Source organism: Mytilus californianus, unplaced genomic scaffold, assembly GCF_021869535.1.
Source record: "Mytilus californianus isolate M0D057914Y unplaced genomic scaffold, xbMytCali1.0.p SCAF_10, whole genome shotgun sequence".
Lineage (NCBI taxonomy): Eukaryota > Metazoa > Mollusca > Bivalvia > Mytilida > Mytilidae > Mytilus > Mytilus californianus.
The window spans coordinates 27,312,234-27,339,270 of record NW_026262582.1 but is presented as its reverse complement, the minus strand read 5'-3'; the positions used below and the strand labels follow the sequence as shown (position 1 = coordinate 27,339,270).

The 27,037-nt window shown below is 31.4% G+C and overlaps 1 protein-coding gene across 1 annotated transcript; it reads left to right on the top strand.

Moving 5' to 3' along the window:
- Positions 1-2,215: 2,215 nt before the first annotated feature.
- LOC127717864 (uncharacterized) lies at positions 2,216-26,971 on the top strand. Its single transcript, XM_052223726.1, has 9 exons — positions 2,216-2,473; positions 5,374-5,679; positions 6,409-6,741; positions 7,571-7,672; positions 11,150-11,177; positions 13,566-13,597; positions 15,222-15,344; positions 19,593-19,639; positions 26,452-26,971. The coding sequence occupies exons 2-9, from the start codon at positions 5,433-5,435 to the stop codon at positions 26,674-26,676; spliced, it is 1,137 nt and encodes a 378-aa protein (XP_052079686.1). The 5' UTR covers positions 2,216-2,473; positions 5,374-5,432; the 3' UTR covers positions 26,677-26,971.
- Positions 26,972-27,037: the final 66 nt, after the last annotated feature.

Genomic DNA, 27,037 nt, shown 5'->3' with positions numbered 1-27,037 from the left:
GAAATTATCATGAGTTATTATCATTTTTAAATAAGATGAAATGGTGTCTTGATAATTATAGTTCAGTTTGAAGTATCAAAAAACGGCCGTACCTCATATGTTACTTATCGAAACCAATTCTTCGTAGCCTGACACAACGAAGTGGCAAATTTGCGTTACAACATATTAAGTGTCACAAATTGGACTCACACCATTTCATATAAAGTTTTGTCATATAATTTAGATTCTACATTGATTTCTATGTTTCATATCCGATACTATTCACATCATTATTTTCATTATTATACTAATTGCCAATTTTTAACCTAACTTGTATTAAAATAAACGGAAAAAAAGTAATCATTATTTGAACTATAGAATAGAAACGAAGAAAAAGAATAAATTCATTAAGGCTTCATAACATTTTTTCTTAGCAGACGGCAATTTTAAATGTTTACTTGTTTTACTAAAGTCATTTCATTAAATTTCATTATTATCAATTATAACGGACTCTTTTGATAGCAATATTTCCCATTGGCTAAAATTTACCATCAAATCCACTACTGATCTTGCGTCATGGATGGATACCCCATACCCTTTCATTTCTATTATTGAACAGGGATTAATTGATTTCTATTTTTGTTCCTCCTAAGCACCTCCATCAGAAATGGAGTTTGTAAATTCAACAAATGACGAGAAAATTACTGGTATAGAGCAAAGGCCCCTCAGTGTTGTTTGTCGTGTAAAAAGGGGTAAGCCACCAGAGAAACTAACACTGAAAAGAGATGGAACAGTAATCAACACCACAATGCAAGGGACAATTGAATATGAATTTACTGCAGACAGAATGGATAACCATCAACAATTCGTGTGTGAAGCAAACAGTATGTTGACCTCAGCTCCCTTGTCAAAGACAGTAAAAATTGAAATTAAGTGTAGGTTTGAATACACTGTTTATTATGTTTTATGTCTCTTTAAGCTGAACTCCATAGTATTGTAATATATTGATACCTTTTGGGATATTTACAATATTTGACTACTACGATAACATGCAGCTCAATATTTTATGCATTTAGCTAAAGAATGTACGAAACGTATTTTCTTTTTGCCATTTGCTATAAAAAATATTCCACTAAAATTGACGCTATCGTTACTGTTATTCTATTTCAATAGCATCTGTTAAATTGTGGTATTCATGTGAAACAAAGTGTTTTCTAGTCTAAATTGTTTAAACGTGTTCAATCTCTTACTAGTCTTATCTTTTATGTATCTGCAAGCCTTAGAAATTACCCTGAAATTTACCACTGATGCTTGACAAGTTCTGAAATAAAATAAAAACAAAAGCAACTATTCAATGACATTAATTGAAAAATGTGAAAAAAAAAAAGCAATATCTTAGAGCGTTAAGTCACAGTCCATTTTTGTTGTTTGAAACGTTAAAAGACTAGGACATGTGATAAAGCTCTGGAAATCTAAAGACAGTTTTTTTTTTATTTAAGCCATTCCCAATTTTCTTGTAGTTTTCCAATGACTGTTCAAGGGATAAGGAAGCCTGTCTGACAAGTTAACATGTCAAATTGTGCAATTAGATAGGTTTTGTAAAATGTTTCTATTCCACGACTGACATGGAATTCTTTGAAACAGACATGTCAGTTGGTCTGAAGGTTTTTTTTATTTAATTTTTTTTTTAAGGTCAGAACGTTTTTACTTATAATCTGGCTGAATGTCTTGAATGTTGTCTATCACCATCGGTGTATGTTGTAATGTGTATGATTTTTTTTTTATTAATATTCCCTGGAAAACAGTGGTTAGTTCAAAATGAATGCATGATTACTTTGAATCTATTGAAACAAAATTCAAATTGTTTCATAACTGTATGTAACCGATATTTCATTTTGTTATATATATATATATATATATATATATACATGTATATTAGTAAAACGTCATTATTCTATACGGCCGAATTTCAACGACATATGTCATGGTTAAGGTCACTACATACGTAAAAGATGTTGGCCAAATAGAGTACGAGAATACAATAATGCAATAGCAGTACATTTGTGAAGACTTGACCTCATGGGATAGAAACATTTTACAAAACCTATCTAATTGCAAAATTTGAAGCATCATATGACTTTAATATTTTTATCCTTTCTATGCAATGTATATTTTGTTTCGTGTGAAATGAATTGGCAGAATAATAACATAATTTATTGATTTTCAACAGATAAACCGAATGTTACAATAAAAAATAATGTAAACGAAGTGAACGAAGGAAGAACTATATCCTTATGCAGTTATGTTGATAGCAATCCAGCACCAGATGCAATTTGGTGGTCAAGAGGTTATAACAGACTAATTAGTAGCTTTAATATAACTTCATCTTGCTTAGTAATTTCAAATATAACCAGAAATAACAACGGAACTTATACGTGTACAGCAAAAAATCAAATTGGCGAAGGATCGACAACTTCAACAGTTATAGTAAAATGTAAGAATCAAAATAAAACCATTGATCACTTTTATCTTTTTACAAGTTTTCATATTGAGTGGATGGCATCAATTCATTTTAGTGCAACTCATGAAAATACACACTGTAATTGTGGGAACAAGTAGTGCAACGTATAATGCAACGGAATGCAAAATTATCTCGTTTTATAAAACCTTTTCCTGTATAAGACACTAAATCAATGTGTTTTAAACTAATGCGAAATCACCTTATACCAGGTCCGGGAACACAGTTATCGTCCTTTGATTTTCGTTGTCCACAAATATAGTCCCTAGTGTAGACAGTGCGTTACTTGCAGATATTTTTTATACCCCTTCCAAATTTATTTTTTCATGTTTTATGCCTCAAATAGCAAGTAGGGGGACGAAATTACACTATAAAAAAATTTGGGTCATGAATTTTAAAGTAAAGTCTGAATTTGGTCCAGCTGAAAAAGGTCAAAAATTAGCATTTCGGAAGCTGTCAAAAGATTTCCTGACCCCCTTAACATAAAAATGTCAATATTTTGAAAATGAGCTGATGCAGGTGGGATTTTTCAAATTTTCATTTATTGTCTAAAAGAAATGCTCTACGAAATAACTGTGTTCTCGAACCTAAGAGATGAAAGCAGTAAATATAGAATCTGTAATTTGGCAACTTCCCTGAATGATTTAATGGTGTCAATTTGTTAAGTAGCATGAAACTAAAGGATTTAAACTTTTATTTGATAGAAATTCTGTAAAAATGACACATTTTGGCATTATATGGTCAAAATAAGCATTACAAAGCTTTTTCAAATTTGATGCATAAGTGCCATTTTGACTTTCTATCTGACATATTTTCATGTGTCAATATTTGTGTTTCTAGGCTTTAATCAAGTTTTATAATTCATTTGTGAACTCTGAATCTACAGAAAAGTAGATTATCTCAGACAAAATGTGCAAAATGTGTTGTATGAATGGTCCTAGTCTAACGAGCTGTTTGGAGCAAGTTAAATATGAGGAGCTTGGTACATAAAAGTTGAAGTCCATAATAAAGATTTCACTAAGTCTGTATAGAAAGCACTTTACAATGTCTTTTGTACCTGTTTCATTTCACATACTATCTTTTTTTCTTCTGTAGGATAGCAAGTGGTTCAAATATATGCCTGTTGTGATTAAAATCGCATGCAAGTTTTTCACTACAAAGTGAAAAATCTTTGTATCAGACCATACTGTCTGCAAAAAAAGTTGAATGCAAGAGTCCTTTTGTACTCAGATTTCTTTTATTATGTAACCTGAGTGTAGAAATGAAAGAAAAGAAACAATTTTTTTATTTCTCATAGCTTCAGTATGCATTTTTGAATGTAAATATGTGCTACGGCTTAAATTGATCCTAAATTATTTTCAGTCTTACTTGGCCTAAGACCATTTTATACTCATATGATATGCTATTTGTAATTTTTCTTTCCATTTTATTTTAAGTACATTAAATACATATGTAAGGATTATTTATAACCAAAAAACTTCACAAATTTAAAATTGCTGGAAAATATTACATCTTCATGTAAGGTTCCCCTTCATTGATAAACCTCCATTTTCAGGCACAGGCTCATTTAAATTTGACTTTTGAGTAATTGTGATAAATCTGATACATCAAATGACTATTCTATTGCTTAAAATACATGATATGTTAACTATTAAGGCATTTACAGGAATTTTTTTGCCAAATTTTGATTTTTAAAGCCCCAAATGGTGATAGTTGAAATTTTTCTATTTTTGGCGTAAAAATTTAACACGCAAAGTTGAATATAGAATTTATCATATTGTCTATAATATATATATTATTGCCATGAAACTTTGTCAGCAGTCTTACAATTCATTAGGCTTTGGTCATACTAAGTTTTATTAAGATTGGTTAAGTATTTCTATCCTATTAGGTCCAGGAACACAGTTATCGTGCCAGGAACACAGTTATCGTCCTTTGATTTTCGTTGTCCACAAATATAGTCCTTAGTGTAACCAGTGCGTTACTTGCAGATATTTTTATACCCCTTTCAAATTTATTTCTTCATGTTTTATGCCTCAAATAGCAAGTAGGGGGACGAAATTACACTTTAAAAAAATTTGAGTCATGAATTTTAAAGTAAAGTAGTGATTTGGTCCAGCTGAAAAAGGTCAAACATTAGTTTTTCGGAAGCTGTCAAAAGATTTCCTGACCCCCTTAACATAAAAATGTCAATATTTTGAAAATGAGCTGATGAAGTTTTCTATAATTTGTCCCAAAAGGGGTACAACACACTGTAAAAATATTATTGAGAAAGCGCAGGTGGGATTTTTTTAATTTTCATTTATTGTCTAAAAGAAATGCACTACGAAATAACTGTGTTCTCGGGCCACCATTTGCAATGTGCTAAGAGCGTACTAATTTTGAAAGATTTGTTAACACCCAATGTGACCTTTTCATTGTTGTTTGTTACGGACAATCTATGATTCTTATTTTCCGATGGAACATTTTACATAAAAATGTAAAGATACGCTTTAAACTTTCTTCAGCATTGCAATGAGAATTAAAAAGACTAAAAAAAAATAAACGAGTTGAAAAATGTTAACCGTGAAATTGAAATGTATGCATCTTCCTAGTTCTACAAACATTGCGATCTTATGTATCCTGCAAATCAAAACTGTACAGATATTGATTCATCATGGTCACTATAGTTATAGGAGAGAACAGTAATAAACTCCTGTTATAGATAAGAAACTGCTATATTTCGAAGTAAAGAATTATGAAAAATATTTAACTTCTGATCAAATAAATAAACGTAGTGTATACTCATATAAAAAGTAGCAACGATAAAAAATACATACGTAAAATGTATACTTTCTTATCATTGCTTGGAATATTTTTTTTTTGTTTGCTTACAGATCCACCAAATGTTAAGTTAGAATATAAGAACGTAACTATCGATACACGGAAAAGGAACATGCAGTGTATAGCAGACGGAATACCGACAAAGTACACGTATAGTCCGTGGGAACATCGATCTGAATATAATGAACACATACGATATTTAGATTCCTCAAGCACAGGAATACTCATTCTTCCAAGTAGCGAATCGAAGTTAAATAGGTATCAAGACAGTGGAATTTATATATGTAGAGTTACAAATGGTATTCCAGATGTAAACAGTAATTATGAACATGCAGGGAAAGGGTATTTTGTTTCGGAAGGTAACCCTAATTTGTAACGCTTCATAGAACATACACATTTACATTTACGGTTCTCATCACGAAATTTGCTGACCGATACGAAATGTTTCCACAATTTTAGATCTTAAGACACCGGAATACATGTAATCCTTTAATCAGTAATTTTACCGAGTATGTCCTATTTCCGATAGTGACAGTTTGACTAAGTGTGAAATTGCATGGCGGCCGGTGCATGCATAACAGGGAACGCTTATCCTGTCGAAGTCCTGGTCTCGTAGCTTTTAGAGTCAGTGCAATTTTCTCAAAGTTTTTGTACATTGATTTGTCTTGTGAGTCTATTTATGAGATCTGATAATCGGTAAACGTCTATTGCCTATGCTTTCAAAACTTAGAATAACAAGTTGACCGAACTGGCGATATATTGTCTACAAAAGGATCATGTGCAGGTGTCTTTATTATTAGAATTGTAAACACACCCATTTAAAAACCACCATTGATCTTCTACAGGCATTTTTGTTTACATCAAACTGATCATTGATTAGGCTGATATCGTTTTAACGCATAAGACGTATGTATGACAAAATAATATCCAAATTTGCATTGAATGACGCAATTTAGTCAATATAACACTAGCAGGCACTCGCTATTGTAAAATCCTCACTGTTCAGATAGTTGAGATAGACTTCCTTAACTTCAGCTGTTGATTAAATTTGTAGTAATAATTATACTCTAAATACTGCTTTATTCTAGGTCCTCCAGTAATCGTGCAGGAGAACAGTCCGACGCAGTACGGCTTAACAGGACAGCAAACTATTATCAAACTGAATGTTTTGAGTTATTCTGATTTAATTTGCAATGAGATAAGTAAGGTACATGGTATATTGGAACCTAAAGATCCTTCAAGGATAACAATTGACTCCGTGAAAGTAAAGGATGTTTTTCATGGAGTAAACGTGTCAGTGAATGGACTTGAAGTTGCATTTCATTTTACCAAGTTGACACCAAGCCATTTTCATATGTATAATATTACTGTATGTAATAAATTTGGAAGTCAAAGCTTTATCGTAGATCTAATTTCATCCAGTAAGTACTTACAAGATTTATAAAGGACACATCGTTTACATTCCATTAACTTATTAAATGTCTTCATACAAAAAAGAACACGATTTTTAAAACATGTATAATATTAACAAACGAATGTAGGTTAGAACATTTTTAGTGTTAAAGCGTCTAAATAATATAAGTATAAGATTTTGTATCGAATTATTATACTCATCTTACATACCAGGAATACTAAATTATGTTGTTTCAGTCTCAAGTTACACCAATGAAGCTGTTATAATGTCAATAGTTTTAATGGTGGAATGTTTTGTTTTCATAAATGGCCCCTAATTAGTGAAATTGGTCCCATCTGTATTAATTAGTTTTATAAAAGCAAGAATAATACCAGTTGCATCTGATCATTTGAAAGTAATAAGTTTAACGTCCAACAGTTAACAGACAAGTAGGTTAAAATTAATTAAGGAAAATTATTTGCATGAAATTATCATGTAAAGAATTTAGAATCAGTACAGAACAGTACAGTACTGTCCTAAAAAAAACAAGGATAGTTCCTTGCATTATTTTTCCAGGGATGAGACTCAGATATTCATTTTTTTAAATGTAGTCTATAAAGATAATTCGGATTTTATATTAGGTTATTTTTATTTTTTTGTCTCTTATATTTTTGTTTACTTTTCGGTTTGTCAAACTCTTGGTAAATGATGTTTGAAATCAAATCTTCTCCAGAAAAAGTGTCCTGCAGAATGAAATCGGTATCTGATTTCACAAAACATTGTCAAATGATTTTGAAATAAAGAATTGCATTTACGAAATTTGTAATCGTGTTTCAAATTTGTTCTTTACTGTACAGACAACAAAGAGACAGATAGGAAATGGAACAATGGAAAGCCAACAGTTACAATAGTCTTAGTTTCTATTGTCGTATGTTTTGCTATCATTCTGATCATAATAGGTAAGTTTTACAAAAAAATTTGTTAATGCAATGTTAGGTAAGTCATTATATTGAATTTTACTTGACTTTGTGGAAGGCATAATGGTTGCAGAAGTTGTCATTAGATACATTTGTTTTTCTGATTTTAACTATTAAAAACTGGATTGAAAAATATATATCTATTTTTTATGTTGATAATACTTGGATCCTTTTTCTAAGGAGTATATTCCTTATTTGGTTAGGTCTGTGTTTACAATGACTTCTATGATACTCGTAATATTTTCATTTATTGAAAACATTCACAACAGCGACTAATATATTAAAACAATTCAAAACCTTTTATTACATTTGTTGTAAACACACACGTATATAGATTTATATATGTAGCATGATTATGTCGGCATGATAAAAAGTTGTATTTCACCACCCTTTCCTAAGTGTAATCATATTAATAAAAAGAACTACTTTCGTCCTCATATCTATCAATGTGGTTAAGCAGATATATTGACAAAGGTTATAACATAATCTTTGTTCATACATTGTGCCAGATACTATGGATTCATTTATTTTCGCGGGTACTAATTTTCGTGGATTGAAATGAAAAATGGATATTTGATTTCGTAGTTTTACCAAAGTCTTCATACAAGCCTATAGAAAATTTGTATACCGTTGAACAAATGTTTTTGTGGTTAACCTTTTTCCAAGCGAATTCACGACACTTAATACCCCACAAATGAATAATGAATCTAAAGTATATGTGTTGACTATTGTACACTTTTTTGTCCAATCATCCACCTTGAAGTCAATCAAACGAAAGGGATTTCACCTATTTATAGATTGAAACAAGATTAAGCACTGTCCCAGGTTAGATGAGGGTTGAGCACTCACAAACATGTTTAACCCGCCACATTCGTTATGTGCCTGTCTGTCCAAAGTAAGGAGCTGGTAGTTCAGTGGTTGTCGTTGGTTCAGGTCTGTCATATTTGTTTTTTCGTAAATTGTTTTGTTATAAATTAAGCCGTCAGTTTTCTCAATTTAATTGTTTCATATTTTTCATGTCGGGGCCTTTTATAGCCGATCGCGACTATACGGTATGGGTTTTTCTCGTTGTTGAAGGCCGTACTGTTGCCTATAATTTTTAACATCCACTTTATTTGAACTTTAGTGGAGAGTTGTCTCATTGGTAGTCATACCAAATCTCCTTATTTATATAAACATTACACCTGTAATTCTGTATAAATATAACCAGTGCATTACAAAAATGTGAAATACCAGTACTTTTTATGACGCTACTTTATCAAAGCTAGTCCGAAATACAATTGCTGATATAACGATGTAAGAATGCATGATTTCATATCGTCGGTGTACGTTTTGACTGGTCTCTATAATATTTATCAAAAGCTTAAGTTGTCTATTATGTTTTGTTTATAGAGGTAAGTGCTTTCCCTGTTTACATTTTTATGTACATATTCTTATTAAGTTGAGCCATATTACAAGTTAGATAATAATGATATGAAGAACACAATTTAATCCCACAATATCTTGATAAGTTATATTCAATTCTTTTTGTAATTTAAGGAATCCGAATATCTATGGCAGTCTATGTAAACCTATTCGGTTTTTTTCTACACTCGAGCGATTAAGAGCTTGTCATGTGAAAAACCGTATGTTGTGCCATATAATCATATGCAAATGTACAAAACTGTTTAATCCTTTTCAGAATTGATTACAAATAAGGAAAGTATTTTACTAATAATGATGCAGTAGTGAACATAGTTCATTGGTAACTTGTATCATATAACAACTAGTTGAAAAAATGAAAATGAAAAAGAGATATTAACTCCATAAAAGGGCATGCTTGCAACATTTTAGTGTTAACGGTTTTGTCTAAAAACTGTGCTTTTATTTCGAGTACGAGAATTCATAGAAAAGTTGTAAGTTAGGTGAACCTTTTTTGTATTAGACTTCTTGAACACTTCTCTAATCAGCTACTCATTGCTGACATATTAATGTATGTGGACTGTTGAAAACGGCTGTTTACTATGCGGTTGGTATCACTGGTGTACACTGTTCCTCTTTTTTTTTATTTTCCTGTTACTTATATTTCCTTCTTAGATTGATAATGTTGATGTCGCCTTTATCCAGAAAAACGCTTTGGACCCTCAATATATATAAATCGTGAGGTTTGTTTATAATAGTTTAAGTGTCCGGTTGGTATCTGTGTGTATTTTCGTGAATCGGTCTTTTTTTTTCGAGTTTAAACTATGTTTTCTAATGAAATTACTCATCTAAGTTTCTGAGCAAGATTATCATGTTTATTCATGAACCTCCCATTTATGTTCAATACATCAAGTACAAGTTAGAACATGATTTGGTTGTAGTTTATCTTCAATTGTGTACATCGTCATGGTTATTTTGAGTGTTGCATTTAAAAATGCTGGACTTTCCTGGAAATTGTCTTGAGTTTGCACAGAAAATATGAACAAGAAAGGTTGATAATAGTATTTGTTTGCCGACCACGAATGTGAAAGGGGAATATACCCTTTCCAGCGATCCGTGGAATGTCGGCCCTATTCAGTCTGTGTGTCTGTTTGTTTATCTGACCTTGCGAAAATCTATTTTCAATTTTGTACACAATTATTTTTCTGCATATCGTGTTGTAAAATATTCATATTTATCCTGCCTTGTGCCAAATCATATATTATATATATATAAGTTATAACGAGCATAAAATTGTTCATAAAATCGTCCACTTACAAAAGCTACATGCAGATGTGAATCAGCTTCAAAATAGTAACACTTGTACAATGTCATTATATTTAATTCCTGGGACGATGTAAACAGATATTTTTCACCTATCAAAATTGTTCTGGCTTAGCAATTTCAAGGGAAATTACAAGATTGTTTTAAAAATAAATGAATTAACAACGGGACGGACGACAGACGACGGAAGACGGACGACGACGACAGACGACATACGCCAAGTGGTAAGAAAATCTAACTTGACCTTCCGGGTCAGGTGAGCTTACAACATTATCAAACTCAAAAACTCCCGAGTTTAAAATGTTTAAACAGCTGCACAATTGTATTATTATTTTATTGAAGAAATATTCGGATATTATTTTCAAATGATTTATGGCTAAAACAAATATATCTGTTCTTTATCAATCCTAAATAATCAAAACAAAAATTGTGTGGCATTTATAATTAATCCTGGAAGAAATGGCATCACATGAATTATGTTGAAAATACAGGAACTAATGATTTAGATGCTACTGAAAATGTCGTACATTTGTTTAAAACATTTTTGACATTATTTTTTCTCAAAAGTATAAAAGTACTTGTAGCATATTTAAGTTTTTTATCATGTTTATATAAGGATGGAATATGATATCTTTTTGATAACACAATATCCTATACATGCACATAATCGCAAATGATATTATATTTCGTTTCTATTTTCCGCGTAAACTGTAACCGTCAAATTTTTTGTTATAGTGAAAATGAAGAAAAGGACCGGCAACAGGTACAGTGATGATTTTCTAGTAATTTAAATGGCATTTTTTGCATGGCAAGACTAACATACATATTAATCATTTGTCTTCTCAAATGAATTTGAATGTGTTAGTGACGATTGACGGAAATACTGAACGGAAGGAGATCATAAAGGAAGAGCTAATTCAATAGTCAACACGGCAACTGTCAAACTTTTGATTTAAAATAGTTTACCAGGAAGTGGTGATCACATTAACTTTAAAACTATTATTTGTTGGTGAGGCATTGTTTCAATAAGACACATTATCATTGTTCTGTATTTGTGTTTTTATCATACTAATTTAGTAAAAAGAACTGCAATACTTAGTATAGATAGATCTCGAACTGAATGTCAAGTGGAATGTATCCTCAGTTAATTGTACCCAGCCTAAAAGTATTATGTTACGTAAAACAATTCGCCGTAACGACATTGATGGCAACCATCTCTATCATCATGACAATGGCTTTATCATTTTATTGAGCAGTTGAACTTTATCATTGTAATTGTTCAAACTGTTTTAAGTATAAAAGGTGCTTCCGTCAATAAAATATGGTATGTTCATATAGAGTATTCCATATTTTACTGACAAACGTGTGCCCAAACGAATCGTACTGTCTTAGCACGTTTACCAGATTGATGATTTTTTATCACGGTATTTAAAAAGTTTGATAACTACATTAAAACATTAGTTTTCTTCTAGAATTTCTTCAATTGAAGTAATTATCTCCTCGTGATTGGTTTAAAGAAAAACAACTTAACCCATCCAAATTCAGGACCGACATCTAAAATATAAAAGACAACTTCTTGTTGAGCTCCAATTACCATATAACATTTTTAGTCTTTACCTATGCTGTCTTCCGTTTGTGTTCATATATCGTTTGACAGAACAATGTAATGTCTGTATAAAAAGTCACTATTTCGCTTATTCAGGTACATTCTTGTTAAACAAAGATAATGCGTGTATTATATAACTTCGTTTTCGAGTGTCAGACTCGAAATTAACTGAATTTTTGTTCAAGTTAGAAGTGACCTGACTTCCAATTCATTCAACAGTGAGGTTTTGCTGCAAAAATGTCTGTCGTAGTGGTTAAAAGTTTTGTATACGGTCAGCTTAATTTTGAAAAAAAACAGCCGTCTCTGTATGTCAGATGTGCCTTTTCTTCGATCGGTCATGAGTTCTCGTCCTTTGAAATATGTATGCTCGAGTTTAAATCTTTCAAAAAGATGATACCTTGAAAAGAGTTTTTCAATTAGCTAATTGTGCTAATTTTTCAATATCTTCTCACAGTTTTTGCCAAAAGCCTTTCGAGTTAACCTATCCATATCAATGTCAGAAAACACTGGACTTCGTAGGCATTGTATATGACGTCATTGAATGACAGGAACAATGGCAGTGAATAACAGGAAAGGCAACGAACTTGTTGACTTGATAACTAAGTGATATTTTGCAAGAAAAAACAGCTTCTTACTTTCCTAGCTTTGATTCAAGCATCATAGACACATCTTGTCGAGCCTTCAGTTCAATTTATAAGGAGATCATTGGCACGGTGTGGAACGAGTTAACATTAGTCAGATTACTAATGAAATAGCCGCATTGGCAACCAGCTGACGATGAGATGTACAAAAGAACAACAGCGCGGAAAAGTAAAAAGGATTTTTTTCTAGTGAATATATGGGTTTTTATATTTTATGACTAAGGCCAACCTGAAAAACTATTGAATATCAAAAAATTTACTATAGTTGAAACGTTATCTCTATTCAAATAGAGAAATCGATTCAAGTTGTGCAGGAGTGTTATTGACTGTATTGACCTATAAAGTACACATGCATCGGCGTATGAGTTTTTGGGTTATTAAACTAAATAATTTAACGATTTCCTCATTTTTATCAGCGCATTTCAAAATTTTACGTATATGCATATAGATCTGTTCATGCTATAAACATAAATAATAAACATAATAGTACTGAATTTTCAAGTATAAAGATGTTTTCATATTTGTAGACTGGTCTTTGCTTTCAATTTAATGAGCTTTTAGTAACTGATTTCAAACTTGAAAAAAGCAAAAACTCTTTCTCTCTTCTCTGAATCAACTTTTGTTATCTTCGTAATAGAAGAAACAATGGTGAAGTAATGTTTAAGTGAACCCATCCCTTCTGGAACAACATATAAACAAAAAGAAGCATGCAATTAGTATGTAATATGAAATAGGGATACATGTATGTGGTATGATTGTTAATGAGACAAGTATCCAAAAGGGTCCAAAGGATTTAAGCAACCTTATTCCAATGACTAATTATTTACAGTTAAGTTAGCGCTTTATCCAGAAAACACAATACATACAGAATAATTTCGAAACGTTGTTTTTTCTATAATTTCAGAAATATTGACGAAAATGAAGAAAATGTTGAAGGTGGGTTACATGTAAATTTAGAAGAAAAGTGTGTCTATATTATCGTCGAGCCTACACAATTTATGTTGCGGAAAAACGAAATAACACACATAGATTTCGTCATTGTCAGTGTTGACGTCAGCGACATCAATATTCATGTTCAGTCTGCGGTTAAAGTTTTCTTTAGATATCTCTTATTTTGTCAAAGCTTTATGGGATTTCTCTATATTTTTTGTACTTTTTGGTTGACAAGCTTTTCATGTTTTAAAATAAGTTTTGGGCTTTCGAACATTTTGGCCTAGAGCAGCACCGAAAAGACATTGAATATCAAAATGCGAATCTGTAGCTGAAAAATTGGTACCATTAATGTTATTTTTCTTCATTTTTCTGTATTTCACTGAAAAATGGACTCAATGTTTTGCAATTCATAACTATATTCAGTCTGGGGTAAAAGTTTGTTTCATATCAATTATTTTTGCATACTAGTTCCTTATGGCATTTTACGAAAATGTTTGTATCTTCAAAATCAAGTTCAAAATAGCATCGACAGAAAAACAGTTTGATTTTCTTTTTAAATTATCTATTTTACTGATAAATGGACTTACCTTTTACAGTCGACATTACACTTTTACAGAAACCCCATGAGAGACATCCTTTACAATTTTATGTTATAATTTCTTACCAACATATAGATAAAAATATCTAAAAGACAGAAAGAGATAAATTATTCTATAAAGAAATTAAATTTAAACCAACAAAGTATCCGAAATCGGAAAACAAATACTTCACTTTAATAAAAATAAAAATAATAGTAGATATTTGTTAGATTTGTTGTAAATATTTTCCCATTCATCCCTATGGACGCCACCGTTTTCTCCTCCTTTCCCCGAGTAAGACTAGCCTCGAATATGACTGATAGCATCATTGTTACTTGTAATCATCAATAATCCTGCAATCGACCTTTCTACTATACAAATACAGGTGTACGGATAACAAAAGCGTAATACGTATTATAGTACTTTTAAGTCGTGTTCATTTCATTAAAAACAAAATAATTTAACCGTTGGTAGTAAAATAATTATACGTTTTAGCTCAATGTTATGTTGAAGAATAAACACGATATTTGTACAGTCTAGGAATACAAACAATCTATTTGCACTTGCTATAAATGCTATAAAAGAAGAGAAAATATCTGCGAGCCTTACTTTTCTCACTGTTTCTAAAGCTCGTATAAATAACTTATATATTTTCCAACACTGTACTGATATTGGGAGTTTCTTAGTACATGTAGTAACAGGATGATGAACAGGATTAAAAGTTCCTGTTCCTACAACTATCTTCGAAATGCTAACTTGTACGTGCTTACCACATACTTATTCCACAACAAACTAATGTAATAAAATATAGTCACCATTCTGCAAGCTGCTATGACTCAAAGAGCCATAAAAGGTTATAGTACACAATCAAACGAAGATTGTCTTATTAAATCAAATTGATGATAAGAAACATATACAAAATTCTGTCTTTCTAAAGAAAATTGCATTTAAATCCAAAATTGAGAGTTGTGCAACAGATGTTTTATACAAATGACATATTATTTGAGATGAACATGTATATTTATTTATGTTATTTCAATATATTTAAGGACTCGCCGAACCCGTAGAAAATGTCATGTATCATTCAGTCCAGCAAGACCAGAACAGTATGATGCCATCACCTGTCAGTACGTTGCTACCAGATAACACAAGTAGCAATGGCACGGTTTCAGGTATCATTTATTAAGGTCGCACCATAATAGTTAGATATTTCGAGTATAGTAATTTTCAAACCGTGCGTTCGTTTTCATTTATGGATTTTACATAAGGACCTCTGAAAGAAACTAAAGATATTTAAAGACATGATCTATAGTCTCGACGTTTTCTTACAGTGTGATTTGATAATCGATTACCAGTTAATAATACCAATGTCAAAATAAGAAAACAAAGTGAAAAGTTTCTTTATAAATTGGCCCCCTTTTGACAGTAGACTAGTTCTTGTAATTGTAATTTTATGAATCACAGTATAGATTAAAACTCAGTAAAGACCCTTTTAGATTCTGTTTAATAGATAAATTCAACAACAATTGACGTTACCTTGACGACATTTATTCGAGAGTTCCCTAAATTATCTGACGACATTTACCTAAGGGGACATACTTAAAAAAATCAAATATAATCATCAACAACTGTTCTTCCCTTGTATTTATTTCAATTTCACAAGGGAACTCTGCTCTGCACTAAAATTTACGTCTAACGGGATGATCTGTCGTTTCCTATTGTTGTTTTTGTTTTGTGGAAAATGATGCTCTTTTGGTACCATTTTACAGTGTTTATATATTAAAATTCGTTCGCTATGCCCGTGTTTGTAGTGAAGAATTCAATAAACCTTACTGGTAAATGATTATAAAGTCAGTGGTTTTGCTAACAAAAATTACGTAAAACCTCTACTTAATTTGTTCATATATGCAAAGATTTGGTTTGAAAGTTTGGCTGTAGCTGGAAATATAATTTCGCTTGGTCTAACACATACCCATTTTTTACGCTGATGTTGTTGATAGAGCCCGTAAATTCTGCCACGATGAATGTAACCGATCCATAGAATTGACTTATTCTAAAAGATTATCAATTTACACGATTAAGCACTGTAATTTAAGTTTTGAATATTATTTCAATAAGTACCCATATTGATTTATTTTTTAATAAATTAGAATATGACTACATATGTATTCAAACAGTTATTAACACTTACGGTCCTACATCCTGCCGATACTTATGTTTATGTCGTCTTGTGAAACAAAATCCATTGAATCTGTACTGACTGATTTGGTTTGGAAACGTTATAAATAATTACCTGTACATCAACCTTCTATGAAATCAAAGCACAAAATTATGTTTCACGCTTTATCCACATTTTTTCCCGCTCTTCATATAGGGCACAGGACTGCAATAATGTGTTCTAGTTCTTTTCATTGTTCGGAAATTTTGTGTTAAAAAGGTCTCTTTCATAATGTTTGTTTTTTCCACTAAAACAATTTTTTTAAACAAAATTAATTTTCCAGATTTCAGCATTAATATCTGCAGACAATTTTTGACATCGTCATAAATTTGATTTAATACGGCATAGCATAAATACCAATATATCAATTTCCGTTCCTGCTCCACCATTGACAATCATCGTGTTACTCTTGTCAAAATACATTGATGAATCATATCTAGTGATTGATAAAGAGTCTATCGTCTAACCTAATTTCATTATCAAATACAAAAACATGGTATATCAGTTTTCTCCTACCTGAAGACTTGAACAAATGTGAAAATAAGTTTTTTTTCAGGACATATGGTAGATAAACTGATCATGGGTAAACTGGTCTTTTACCAGTTTTCCTTTTCCAAGTTAATATGAAAACAGTATCTGATATCATATCACAAATCAGTAGTCAAATATGTTACTTATACGATCATAAACATTGCTTTTTACTATATGCAAAAGCTGACCGGCTAATAAACAAGATTGCTTTAGGTGTTAACTTGATATTCATATGTTTTACTCTTTCGACACTTATAATCAAGTTATTTCATAATTCTTAACACGAACATCATAATATATGTTTACCTTTGATCCCGCGTTCCTATGTATTCACTATCAATTCTTAATTGAAGGGGAATGTTTGGCAAAAAGAATTAAACACAAGCACGGGTACCACATGTGGAGCAGGACCTGCCCACCCTTCCGGAGCACCTGAGATCATCCCCGGTATTTTGGTCAAGTACGTGTTGTTCCGTCTTTATTTTTCTATGTTGGTTTTGGCATACTGTTGTTTGTCTTTCGATCGTTAATCTTTTTTTGCCATGGCATTGTCAATTCATTTTCGACTTATTAGTTGATGATCTCTTTTGTATCTTTTGCTTCTTTTAAAAAGTCATATTTTTGACATAGATTGTGAGCTTTTCTCATCACTTTGCGTCCGTTGTCCAATATTGTCATCACTAAACTTTTACAAAAATCTTCTCCTCTGAAACTACTCGGTCAAATTAAACCAAACTTGACCGAGCTCATCGTTTAGATATTTTGTTTTAATCAACTTGTCCGATACACGTATGGTTTAAGATAGAACAAAGGGGGTAAAATGCAAATTGTGTCTATTGTTTTGAAAAACGCTTTAGAGAGTGAAAATCTGACAGTTACAAAATTGTTCAGAATGTTTAGATCTACCTACTGTCTATTTACATCAAAAATGTCAGACGACTTCTCATTGGATTTTAGGTTTGAAATGATGAATTTTAGTAATTATGTTATCGTTTTGGCTTATTATCTTGAAAATACAAAAGCAAACAGAAACTTCCAGTAGAAAACAATGATCGGAAAGACAAACTCTACAAATAACTCAACAGAGCTGAAATCATCTGTCGATTCACTATTTAAGTTCTTGTTCCTTAATGACGATTTTTCATTTGTTATCCAATTTTCTTAACTATTCTAACACATAGATAAAAACTTTTAAACGCAAACATGTTCAGCGAAACAATATCTTCAAACATTTCAACACAGCAAAAATTTTCAGTCGAGAAATATTGGAGTGATTGTGACAATTTCTATGGTGTTGCCTATTATTTTGAAACTATCATAGATGGAGAGAAACTTTAAATAGCAAATACAATAATCAAGACAAGCTCTACAAATTAGGAAACATAGTCGAAATCATCTGTTGACTCCTTATTTGATCAATATACCTTTATTCACGATTTTTACTAATTTTTGCGTGTTTGTCTATTATCGTAAAACTATAATAGGTGGATATTTTTTTGTATAGAAAAAAAATCAACAAGACAAAAAGACAAGATCCGCAAAAAGTCAAATGCCCGAAATCGTCAGTCGACTTCTTCTTGCCTTTAAATGACATTTTTTGGCGTTTTTGCTTGTTATCTAGTAGAAACTTTAATAGCAAAAATGACAAACAAGACACGACCTAAAAATAGGTCAACATGAATAAAATTGTCAGTTATAGGAGTTATACTCCTTAAATGACGAATTTGTTTTACCAGAAAAACAATGAGCAATACAAGATCACCAAAAAGATATTTTAGTCATGATTTATATATTAGTCAACAAGGTTGGAGAGTGGCCATTGTTGAAGATGCACGTAGACTTAGTTGAGCTACTCATGCCCCTTAGAGCCTCTTGTGTAACATCAGTTTTACTTGGCACTGAATAATTTAGTGCGTCCACTTTTAACATGTTTTAATTGCCAAACTAAACTTTAACAGTAAAGCTGTAAACAGAAATTTTTAAAGCAAAGGATGTATAAATAGGCAGAAACATTAAGAGCTATGTTACTAAAAAGAACCTGATAGAATAACCAATTTCATCTAAGGTCAACTTTGCCTGAGGGAGTTTCCAACAAGTTGCCTTGGTCAGCCTTTTATTACATGTAACAGGAAAGTAATTGTTTGAAGCCGAAATTGATAATATGTCTTTAGTTTTGAAATAAATGGACTTCGAGTATATTTTTTAAATTTAGTTTAAGTTTTTTTTCAAAACAATATTCAATTTGAAGTTGGACATAAATTATTTTGTTTCTCAAAACAATTGATAAATAATTATGATCTAAATTTACTACTTATTAATAAAGTCTTATTTGCATTTGTTGGCAATGAGTAGACCCCGAGGCAGGTTAGTAGTCAGTGCTTTGTTACAGATATAATTTATATCATATTTTTTTTCATGTAAATGCTACGTTAATAACTTTAGAGACAATTAAGAAACTAAGGTTCCAACTCCTATAGTCTTTGAAATGTTTGTACATTTCCAATGAAGTAAATCAAGACAGGCGATTCGGGCGAAATTAATTTCTAAAGTGTTCATTTACTTTGAATTTATGTTTTAGTCATACAAAGTTTGCATTGAAAGAAGAAAATGCAATTCAGCAATAACCTTTTTAAATTTATAATTGCTATATATGTAATTATGTTTCTTTAAGACACTGGAACTATAGCATACTCGAATGGCATAATTGAACAATCTATGGTACGTATTAATTTATTTCAAAAAAAGTTATTAAGGCAGGTGTAATGCAATATTGAGGAAATTCATATTGGAATAATAGTAACACTCACATTACTATTAATATAACGACATCTGTTTGTACGTAGATGTTTTTCAAATATCCAAACATTTATTAGGTCTGTCCACTTTTCTGTGGAAAGACCTTTTGATTTTGTTCTGATTATCATTATTATTAGGTCTTTCCACTTTTCTGTGGAAAGACCTATTTCATTTCTTCTGATTATTATTTTTTTTTCTTCTTCCGTCAAACCCTTTTCTTGCGGTATAAAGTTGTTTCCCTAAACACTGTTTTTCTCGTTAGTGTATCTCCTCTGTAACCAAAAAATATAACGACAAAATTCTTTTTCATATTTGTTCGTTACATCCTTTTTGGCTGATTTGGATCCAAGTGATTCGGTTAAAATTTATAGGAGTTATCTGCCGTTATCAAATAGATGTGTCGTTTTGTTTTTGTAACTCGTAAACCGTAAGTCGTATAAACCTATAGTGTTCTTATTTTAGGTCCTTGGGTCCTAACTTAGAAAATGAGGTCAAGGTCAAAGGTCAAGGTCATGTTCTGAATTGTGTCTTGTGCTTGATTTTGCAATTTCTCTGATACTTTTAAAGTTATATATAAAAGAACTAGTGGAAAATGTTTACTTTATTGTGATGAAGATATGATTCAAAAATGCTTTGAACAATTTCATGAAATTTTGGTGAATTGTTTTTATATATTGACATCAGTTCCCTTTCTATTTTTAAACATTTCTGATTTCTTATAGGAGTTATTGCCCCTGAAATGTTTTATTTTAAGTTAAATTGATTATTACTTCAGATTGGTACATGATAAACCCATAAGATCTTTTACAAAATGTTTAGTGACATGTGACCTTGGAAAAATATCAACCGGTAGTGACCTTAAGTGAATCGGAAGTAGTCATAAAATTGAGAATGGAAATGGGGAATATGTCAAAGAGATAACAACCCGACCAAAGAGCAGATAACAGCCGAAGGCCACCAATGGGTCTTCAACGCAGCAAGAAAATCCCGCACCCGGAGGTGGTCCTCAGCTGGCCCCTAAATAAAATTGTGTACGGGTTCGTGAAAATGGACGTCAAACTAAACTCCAAAACATATAAAGGAACTAAAATTTATAATACATACAAGACTTACAAAGGCCAGAGGCTCCTGACTTGGAACAGGCGCAAAAATGCGGCGGGGTTAAACATGTTTTGTGAGATCTCAACCCTCCCCTATACCTCTAACCAATGTAGAATAAAGAAACGTATAGCAATACACACAGTAAAATGTTTGCACTTATTTTATGGAATAGTACCTAGAAACCATATATTTTTCAAATAAGCAAGCATAAACCTATCATTTGAGACCGGAAGTGACTTTCTATAAACCGGAAGTAGCAAATTATTTCCTTTTTACAGGAATAAGTATATACAAACTATATATTTTTGGAATCAGTGTGAATAAAGCTATCATTTCAGACTGGAAGTGACATTTTCTAAGCTGGAAGTAGCCAATTATCTCCCTTTATAGAAGCATTAGTATATAAAAAACATATATTTGTGGAATCATTGTAAGTACAGCTATTATTTGAGACCGGAAGTGATATTTTCTTAACCGGTACTCGGCAATTATCTCCCTTATTGCAGGCAAAAGTATATAGAAACCATATATTTATTGAATCATTATGAAGAAACCTATAATTGTACGCCAAAATTTACTTTAAGTAACCCAGAATTGAAGTAGTTTCGTATCAATTATTTTGAAAATTTAAGGGGAAAGACCTTCACTTGTTCTCTGAACAATTGGTTTTTAATTAGGTCTTTCCAATTTTCTGTGGAAAGACCTATTGTATTTGTTCTGATTATTATTAGGTCTTTCCACTTTTCTGTGGAAAGACCTATTGGTTTTCTTCTGATTATATTTTTTTTTTCTTCCGCCAAATTTTGTTCTTGCAATAAATTTTTGTTTCGCAAGATGTCGCTTAGATGTTTCGTATATGATATCGAACAGTTTATGCGCCTTTGAAATTGACCCTGCTTAACCGAATACTTTTCTTTGTAGGAGTTATCTCCCCGAACACTGTTTTCCTTGTATGTGCATTTCCTCCGTAACCGTAAAAGAAAGCGACAAATTTATTTTACCAAATTGCTCGTTATATCCTCAGGATGTTTTGTCCAATTTTGACCGAAGCGATACGTAAACTCCATATGAGAGTTATTTCCCCTTCTGTATTTGACATACGGGATATATAAATGTATAGCATGAATGGTAAGTGATAGAGACCTAAGGTATATTGATTTGAGTTTCTTGGTTCATTTAAATGAAATTGAGGCCAAGGTCAAAGGTCAAGGTAATATTCTAAATTTTGACTTTTCCTTGTTATTTGATCTCCTCTGTCACTTTTCAAATTACAAATTAAAGAACTAGTGCAAAATGTCTGCTTAATTGTGATTAAGATATGATACATTTGGTCTGAAACAATCCAATGATATCTTATAGGAGTAATTGTCCCTGAAATGATTCAATTTAAGGTTAATTGATTATTACTCCAACTTGGTACATGATAAAGCCACTGTTGGTTGACATATGACCTTGAAAAAGTAAACCGGAAGTGACCTGTAGTGAACCGGAAGTAGTATTTTTTGCACTTATTTCATGGAAAAGTACCTAGAAACCATATATTTTTTGAATGATCATATGTTAATCTGTCATTTGAGACCGCAAGTGACATTTTATAAACCGGAAGTAGCATATTATCTTCCTTATTACAGGCATAAGTATATACAAACTATGTATTTTTGGAATCAGTGTGAATAAAGCTATCATATGAGACCGGAAGTGACATTTTCTAAACCGGAAGTTAGCAATTATCTTCCTTATTTCAGGCAAAAGTATATAGAAACCATTTTTTTATTGAATCAGTATGAAAAAATTATACTTTGACGCTATTAATAACTTTGATGAAACCAGAAGTAGCTTCCTATCAATTATTTAGAAAATTGATGTGGAAAGACCTTCAATTGTTCTTTGAACAATTGGTTTTTAATTATTATTATTATTATTATTATTTTTTTTTTCTTCTTCCGCCAAAAACTTTTCTGGCGGTATATATAAAGTTGTTTTGCAAGATGTCGCTTAGATATTTTGAATATTATTTCGAACAGTTATTGCGATTTTTAAACTTATCTCCTTAAGGCGAAGACTTTTTTATTGTAAGAGTTATCTCCTCAAACACTGTTTTTCTTGTGAGTGTATCTCCTCCATAACCAAAAAAGATAACGACAAAATTCTTTTTCATATTTGTTCGTTACATCATCAGGAATGTTTTGTTGTTTTAGATCGAAGCGATCCAGTGAAATTTTATAGGAGTTTTCTACCTTTATCAAAAAAATTTGTCGTTTTATGTTTCTGTTACTCATAAACCGTAAGCCGTATGAACCTATAGTCTTTATATTTGAGGTCCTTGGGGCCTAACTTAGAAAATGAGGTCAAGGTCATGTTCTGAATTTTGTCTTTTGCTTGTTTTTTCATTTTCTCTGATATTTTTAACGTTATATATAAAAGAACTAGTGCAAAATGTTTCTTGTATTGTAATAAAGATATGATACATTTGGTCTGAAACAATCCAGTGACATCTTATAGGAGTTATTGCCCTTAAAATGTTTTATTTTAAGGTAAATTGATTATTACTTCAGATTGGTATATGATTAAGCAATAAGGTCTTTTAGAAAATGTTAAGTGACATGTGACCTTGAAAAATATCAACCGGAAGTGACCTTGAGTGAACCGGAAGTAGTCGTGTTTGCACTTATATTATGGAAAAATACCTAGAAACCATATATTTTTCAAATGGGCATACATAAACCTATCATTCCAGACCGGAAGTGACATTTTATAAACCGGAAGTAGCATATTATCTCCCTTATTACAGGCATAAGTATATAGAAACTATATATTTTTGGAATCAGTGTGAATAAAGCTATCATATGAGACCGGAAATGATATTTTCTAAACCGGAAGTAGCAAATGATTTCCCTTTTTACAGGCAAAAGTATATATAAACCATATATTTTTGGAATCAGTGTAAATAAAGCTATCACATGAGACTGGAAGTGACATTTTCTAAACCGGAAGTTGGCACTTATCTCCCTCATTTCAGGCAAAAGTATATAGAACCATATATTTATTGAATCAGTATGAATAAACCTATAATTGGACGCCAATAGTAACTTTTAGTAAACAAGAAGTAGCTTCTTATCAATTATTTAGAAAATTGATGTTGAAAGACCTTCAATTGTTCTTTGAACAATTGGTTTTTAATTATTTTTTGTTTTTCTTCCGCCAAAGTTTGGTCTAGCGTCAAATATTTGTTTCGCAATATATCGCTTAGATATTTTATATACAGTATCGTACAGTTTGTGCGCTTTTAAATTTGACCCTTTTTAGCCGAACAATTTTCTGTGTAAGAGTTATCTCACTATTCACTGTTTATCTTGTGTTAGCATCTCCTTTGTATTAGAAAAGATATCGACAAAATTCTTTTTCTAAATTGTTCGTTACATCCTCAGAAATTTTTGGCCGATTTGGATCGAAGCCATCCGGTGAAATCTTATAGGAGTTATCTACCTTCACCAAACATTTGTCGTTATGTTTTTGTAACTCATAAACCGTTAGCCGTATAAACCTAGAGTCTTTTTATTTGAGTCTCTTGGGTCCTAACTAAGAAAATGAGGTCAAAGTCAAAGATCAAGGCCATGTTCTCAATTTTGTCTTTTGCTTGCATCGGCATTTCCTCTGACACTTTTAAAGATATATATAAAAGAACTAGTGCAAAATATTTGCTTTATTGTGATAAAGATATGATACATTTGGTCTGAAACAATCTAATGGCATCTTAAAGGAGGTCTTGCCCCTGCAATGCTTTAATATAAGGTTAATTGAATATTACTTCAACTTGGTTCATTATAAGGCCATTGGGTCTTTTGCAAAATGTTGGGTGACATATGACCTTAAAAATATCAACAGGAAGTGACCTGGAGTAAACCGAAAGTAGCCATTTTTTCACTTTTTTCATGGAAAAGTACATAGACACCATATATTTATTAAAAAGGCATTTATAAACCTTTCATTTGAGACCGGATGTGACCTTCAATAAACCGGAAGTAGCTAATTATCTCCCTTATTATAGGCAGTTTACCGTGCCGTGAAATTTAGAAACGATCCTGGTAAACTTCTCAATCCTTTAAATAAACTTATTCTAAAAGGTTACCAATTCAACACTGCAATTAGATCTTTGAATATGGTTTTTATTGGTATTAATATTGATTTTGTTATCAGTGAATTAAAAGCAAACTAAATATTATTGTTATATACATATACACTTTCATGGATCTACAATATGTCTATACCTGTATCTTGGCATTGAACAAGGTCATGTTTTTCTTTGACTGTTTATGTCGTCTTTACACTAAATCCATTGGATGTTGGATGTGTACTGACTGATAATTTAGTCTTAGATGCATGATTTTTTTTATGAGTTGTTATTGGCGTTAAACTAGATGTCAGTAACTGCGAGTACTCTCAGATCTGTACTTAGTGTCTTTTTGTTGTTGGGATGTACAAGTACCCTCCCACGTCCACTCTGTGTTTTTGTTAGATGAATTTCTATTTGTATCCATCTGAGTTCAGCCTTTTTCAACTGATTTTTATAGTTCGTTCTTATGTTGTACTGTTACACCACTGTCCCAGGTTAGGGGGAGGGTTGAAATCCCACTAACATGTTTAACCCAGCCACATTCTGTGTGTATGTGCCTGTCCGAAGTCAGGACCCTGTAATTCAGTGGTTATCGTTTGTTGCTGTGTTACATATTTGTTTTTCGTTCATTTTTTTTAACATAAATTAGGCCGTTAGTTTTCTCGTTTGAATTGTTTTACATTTGTCAATTCGGGACCTTTCATAGCTGACTATGATGTACGGGATTTGCCGTACAGTGACCTATAGTTGTTAGTTTCGGTGTCATTTGGTCTCTTGTAAAGAGTTGTCTCATTGGCAATCATACCACATCTTCTTTTTTAAAGTATATAGAAACCATATATTTTTGGAATCAGTGTATATACAGCTATCATATGAGACCGGAAGTGACATTTTCTAAACCGGAAGTTGCAAATTATCTTCTTTTTTTAAGGCAAAAATATATAAAAACCATATATTTTTGGAATCTGTGTGAATAAAGCTATTAAAGAAGACCGGAAGTGACATTTTCTAAACCGGAATTAGCAAATTATTTACCTTATTTTAGACAAAAGTATATAGAAAACATTTTTTTTTAATCAGCATGCACAAACCTATCATTGGACGCCAATAGTTACTTTGAGTAAACCGGAAGTAGCTTCTTATTAATAACTTAGAAAATTGATGTGGAAAGACCTAAAATTGTTCTCTGAACAATTGGGTTTTAAATAATTTTAATTTGTGTTCAGTATAACTTGAATTCATATTTGAATTTTTCTTTATTTCAACATAAAGTTATGATGTTATGCCTTAAATCCAGATAATGATATTCATTTCAGAGAGTTTTCTTTTCCATTTGGTGAATAATTAGAAAGTCAGTACTATTTTCACATCATTTACGGAAGTTCAAAGCATGAACTAACCTTGAGAGATTCAACATTGTAGTTTTTATCGATTTAACTACAGAAAAAATACTTTATGTGTGCAATCACCACTATGGCTGATACTTTCGTATTTAACGTCAATTTGTTTTGTTTTTAAGGAAAGCCGACTGAATTATGCTGACGTCATGTTTGAACCATCAGCTTCACAAGACCCAGTAAGAATAATTGGTTTGGATGACAGGACAGTGTATGCGGATGTCGATATATCTCTAGTGGCTCAATGTCCTTCGGGAAGACAGAGTGATACAAGCAGCAGTGAGGATGATTTTGTTTACATAGATGGCATTGAAAATTACATAGAAAAAAGGGAGGCAAACGATTAAATTATGAAAATTTGATTTAACTGTCTTTTGAGACTTATTTGAATAATAATGTGTTTCTTCTGTAAAGTTGTTATATTAAATTGGATTATATTTGTTTTAATTCCATTGATTAAACACTATCTTGTATAAAATTGTATTATTGATATAATTGCTATTAACAAAAATTTATTTTACAGCATTAAAAAAGGGTAATGTTGCACTATAAAAATATTTAAAATTTACAAAGAAGTCTAAATTCCATAAAATAAAAGGCAATGTCAGGTATAAAAGAATACGATAGAATACAAAACAACGCAACACAAACGAACATTTGCAAATAATATCTATTTGATTTTATTAAATTCTCATAGAAGTATCTTTT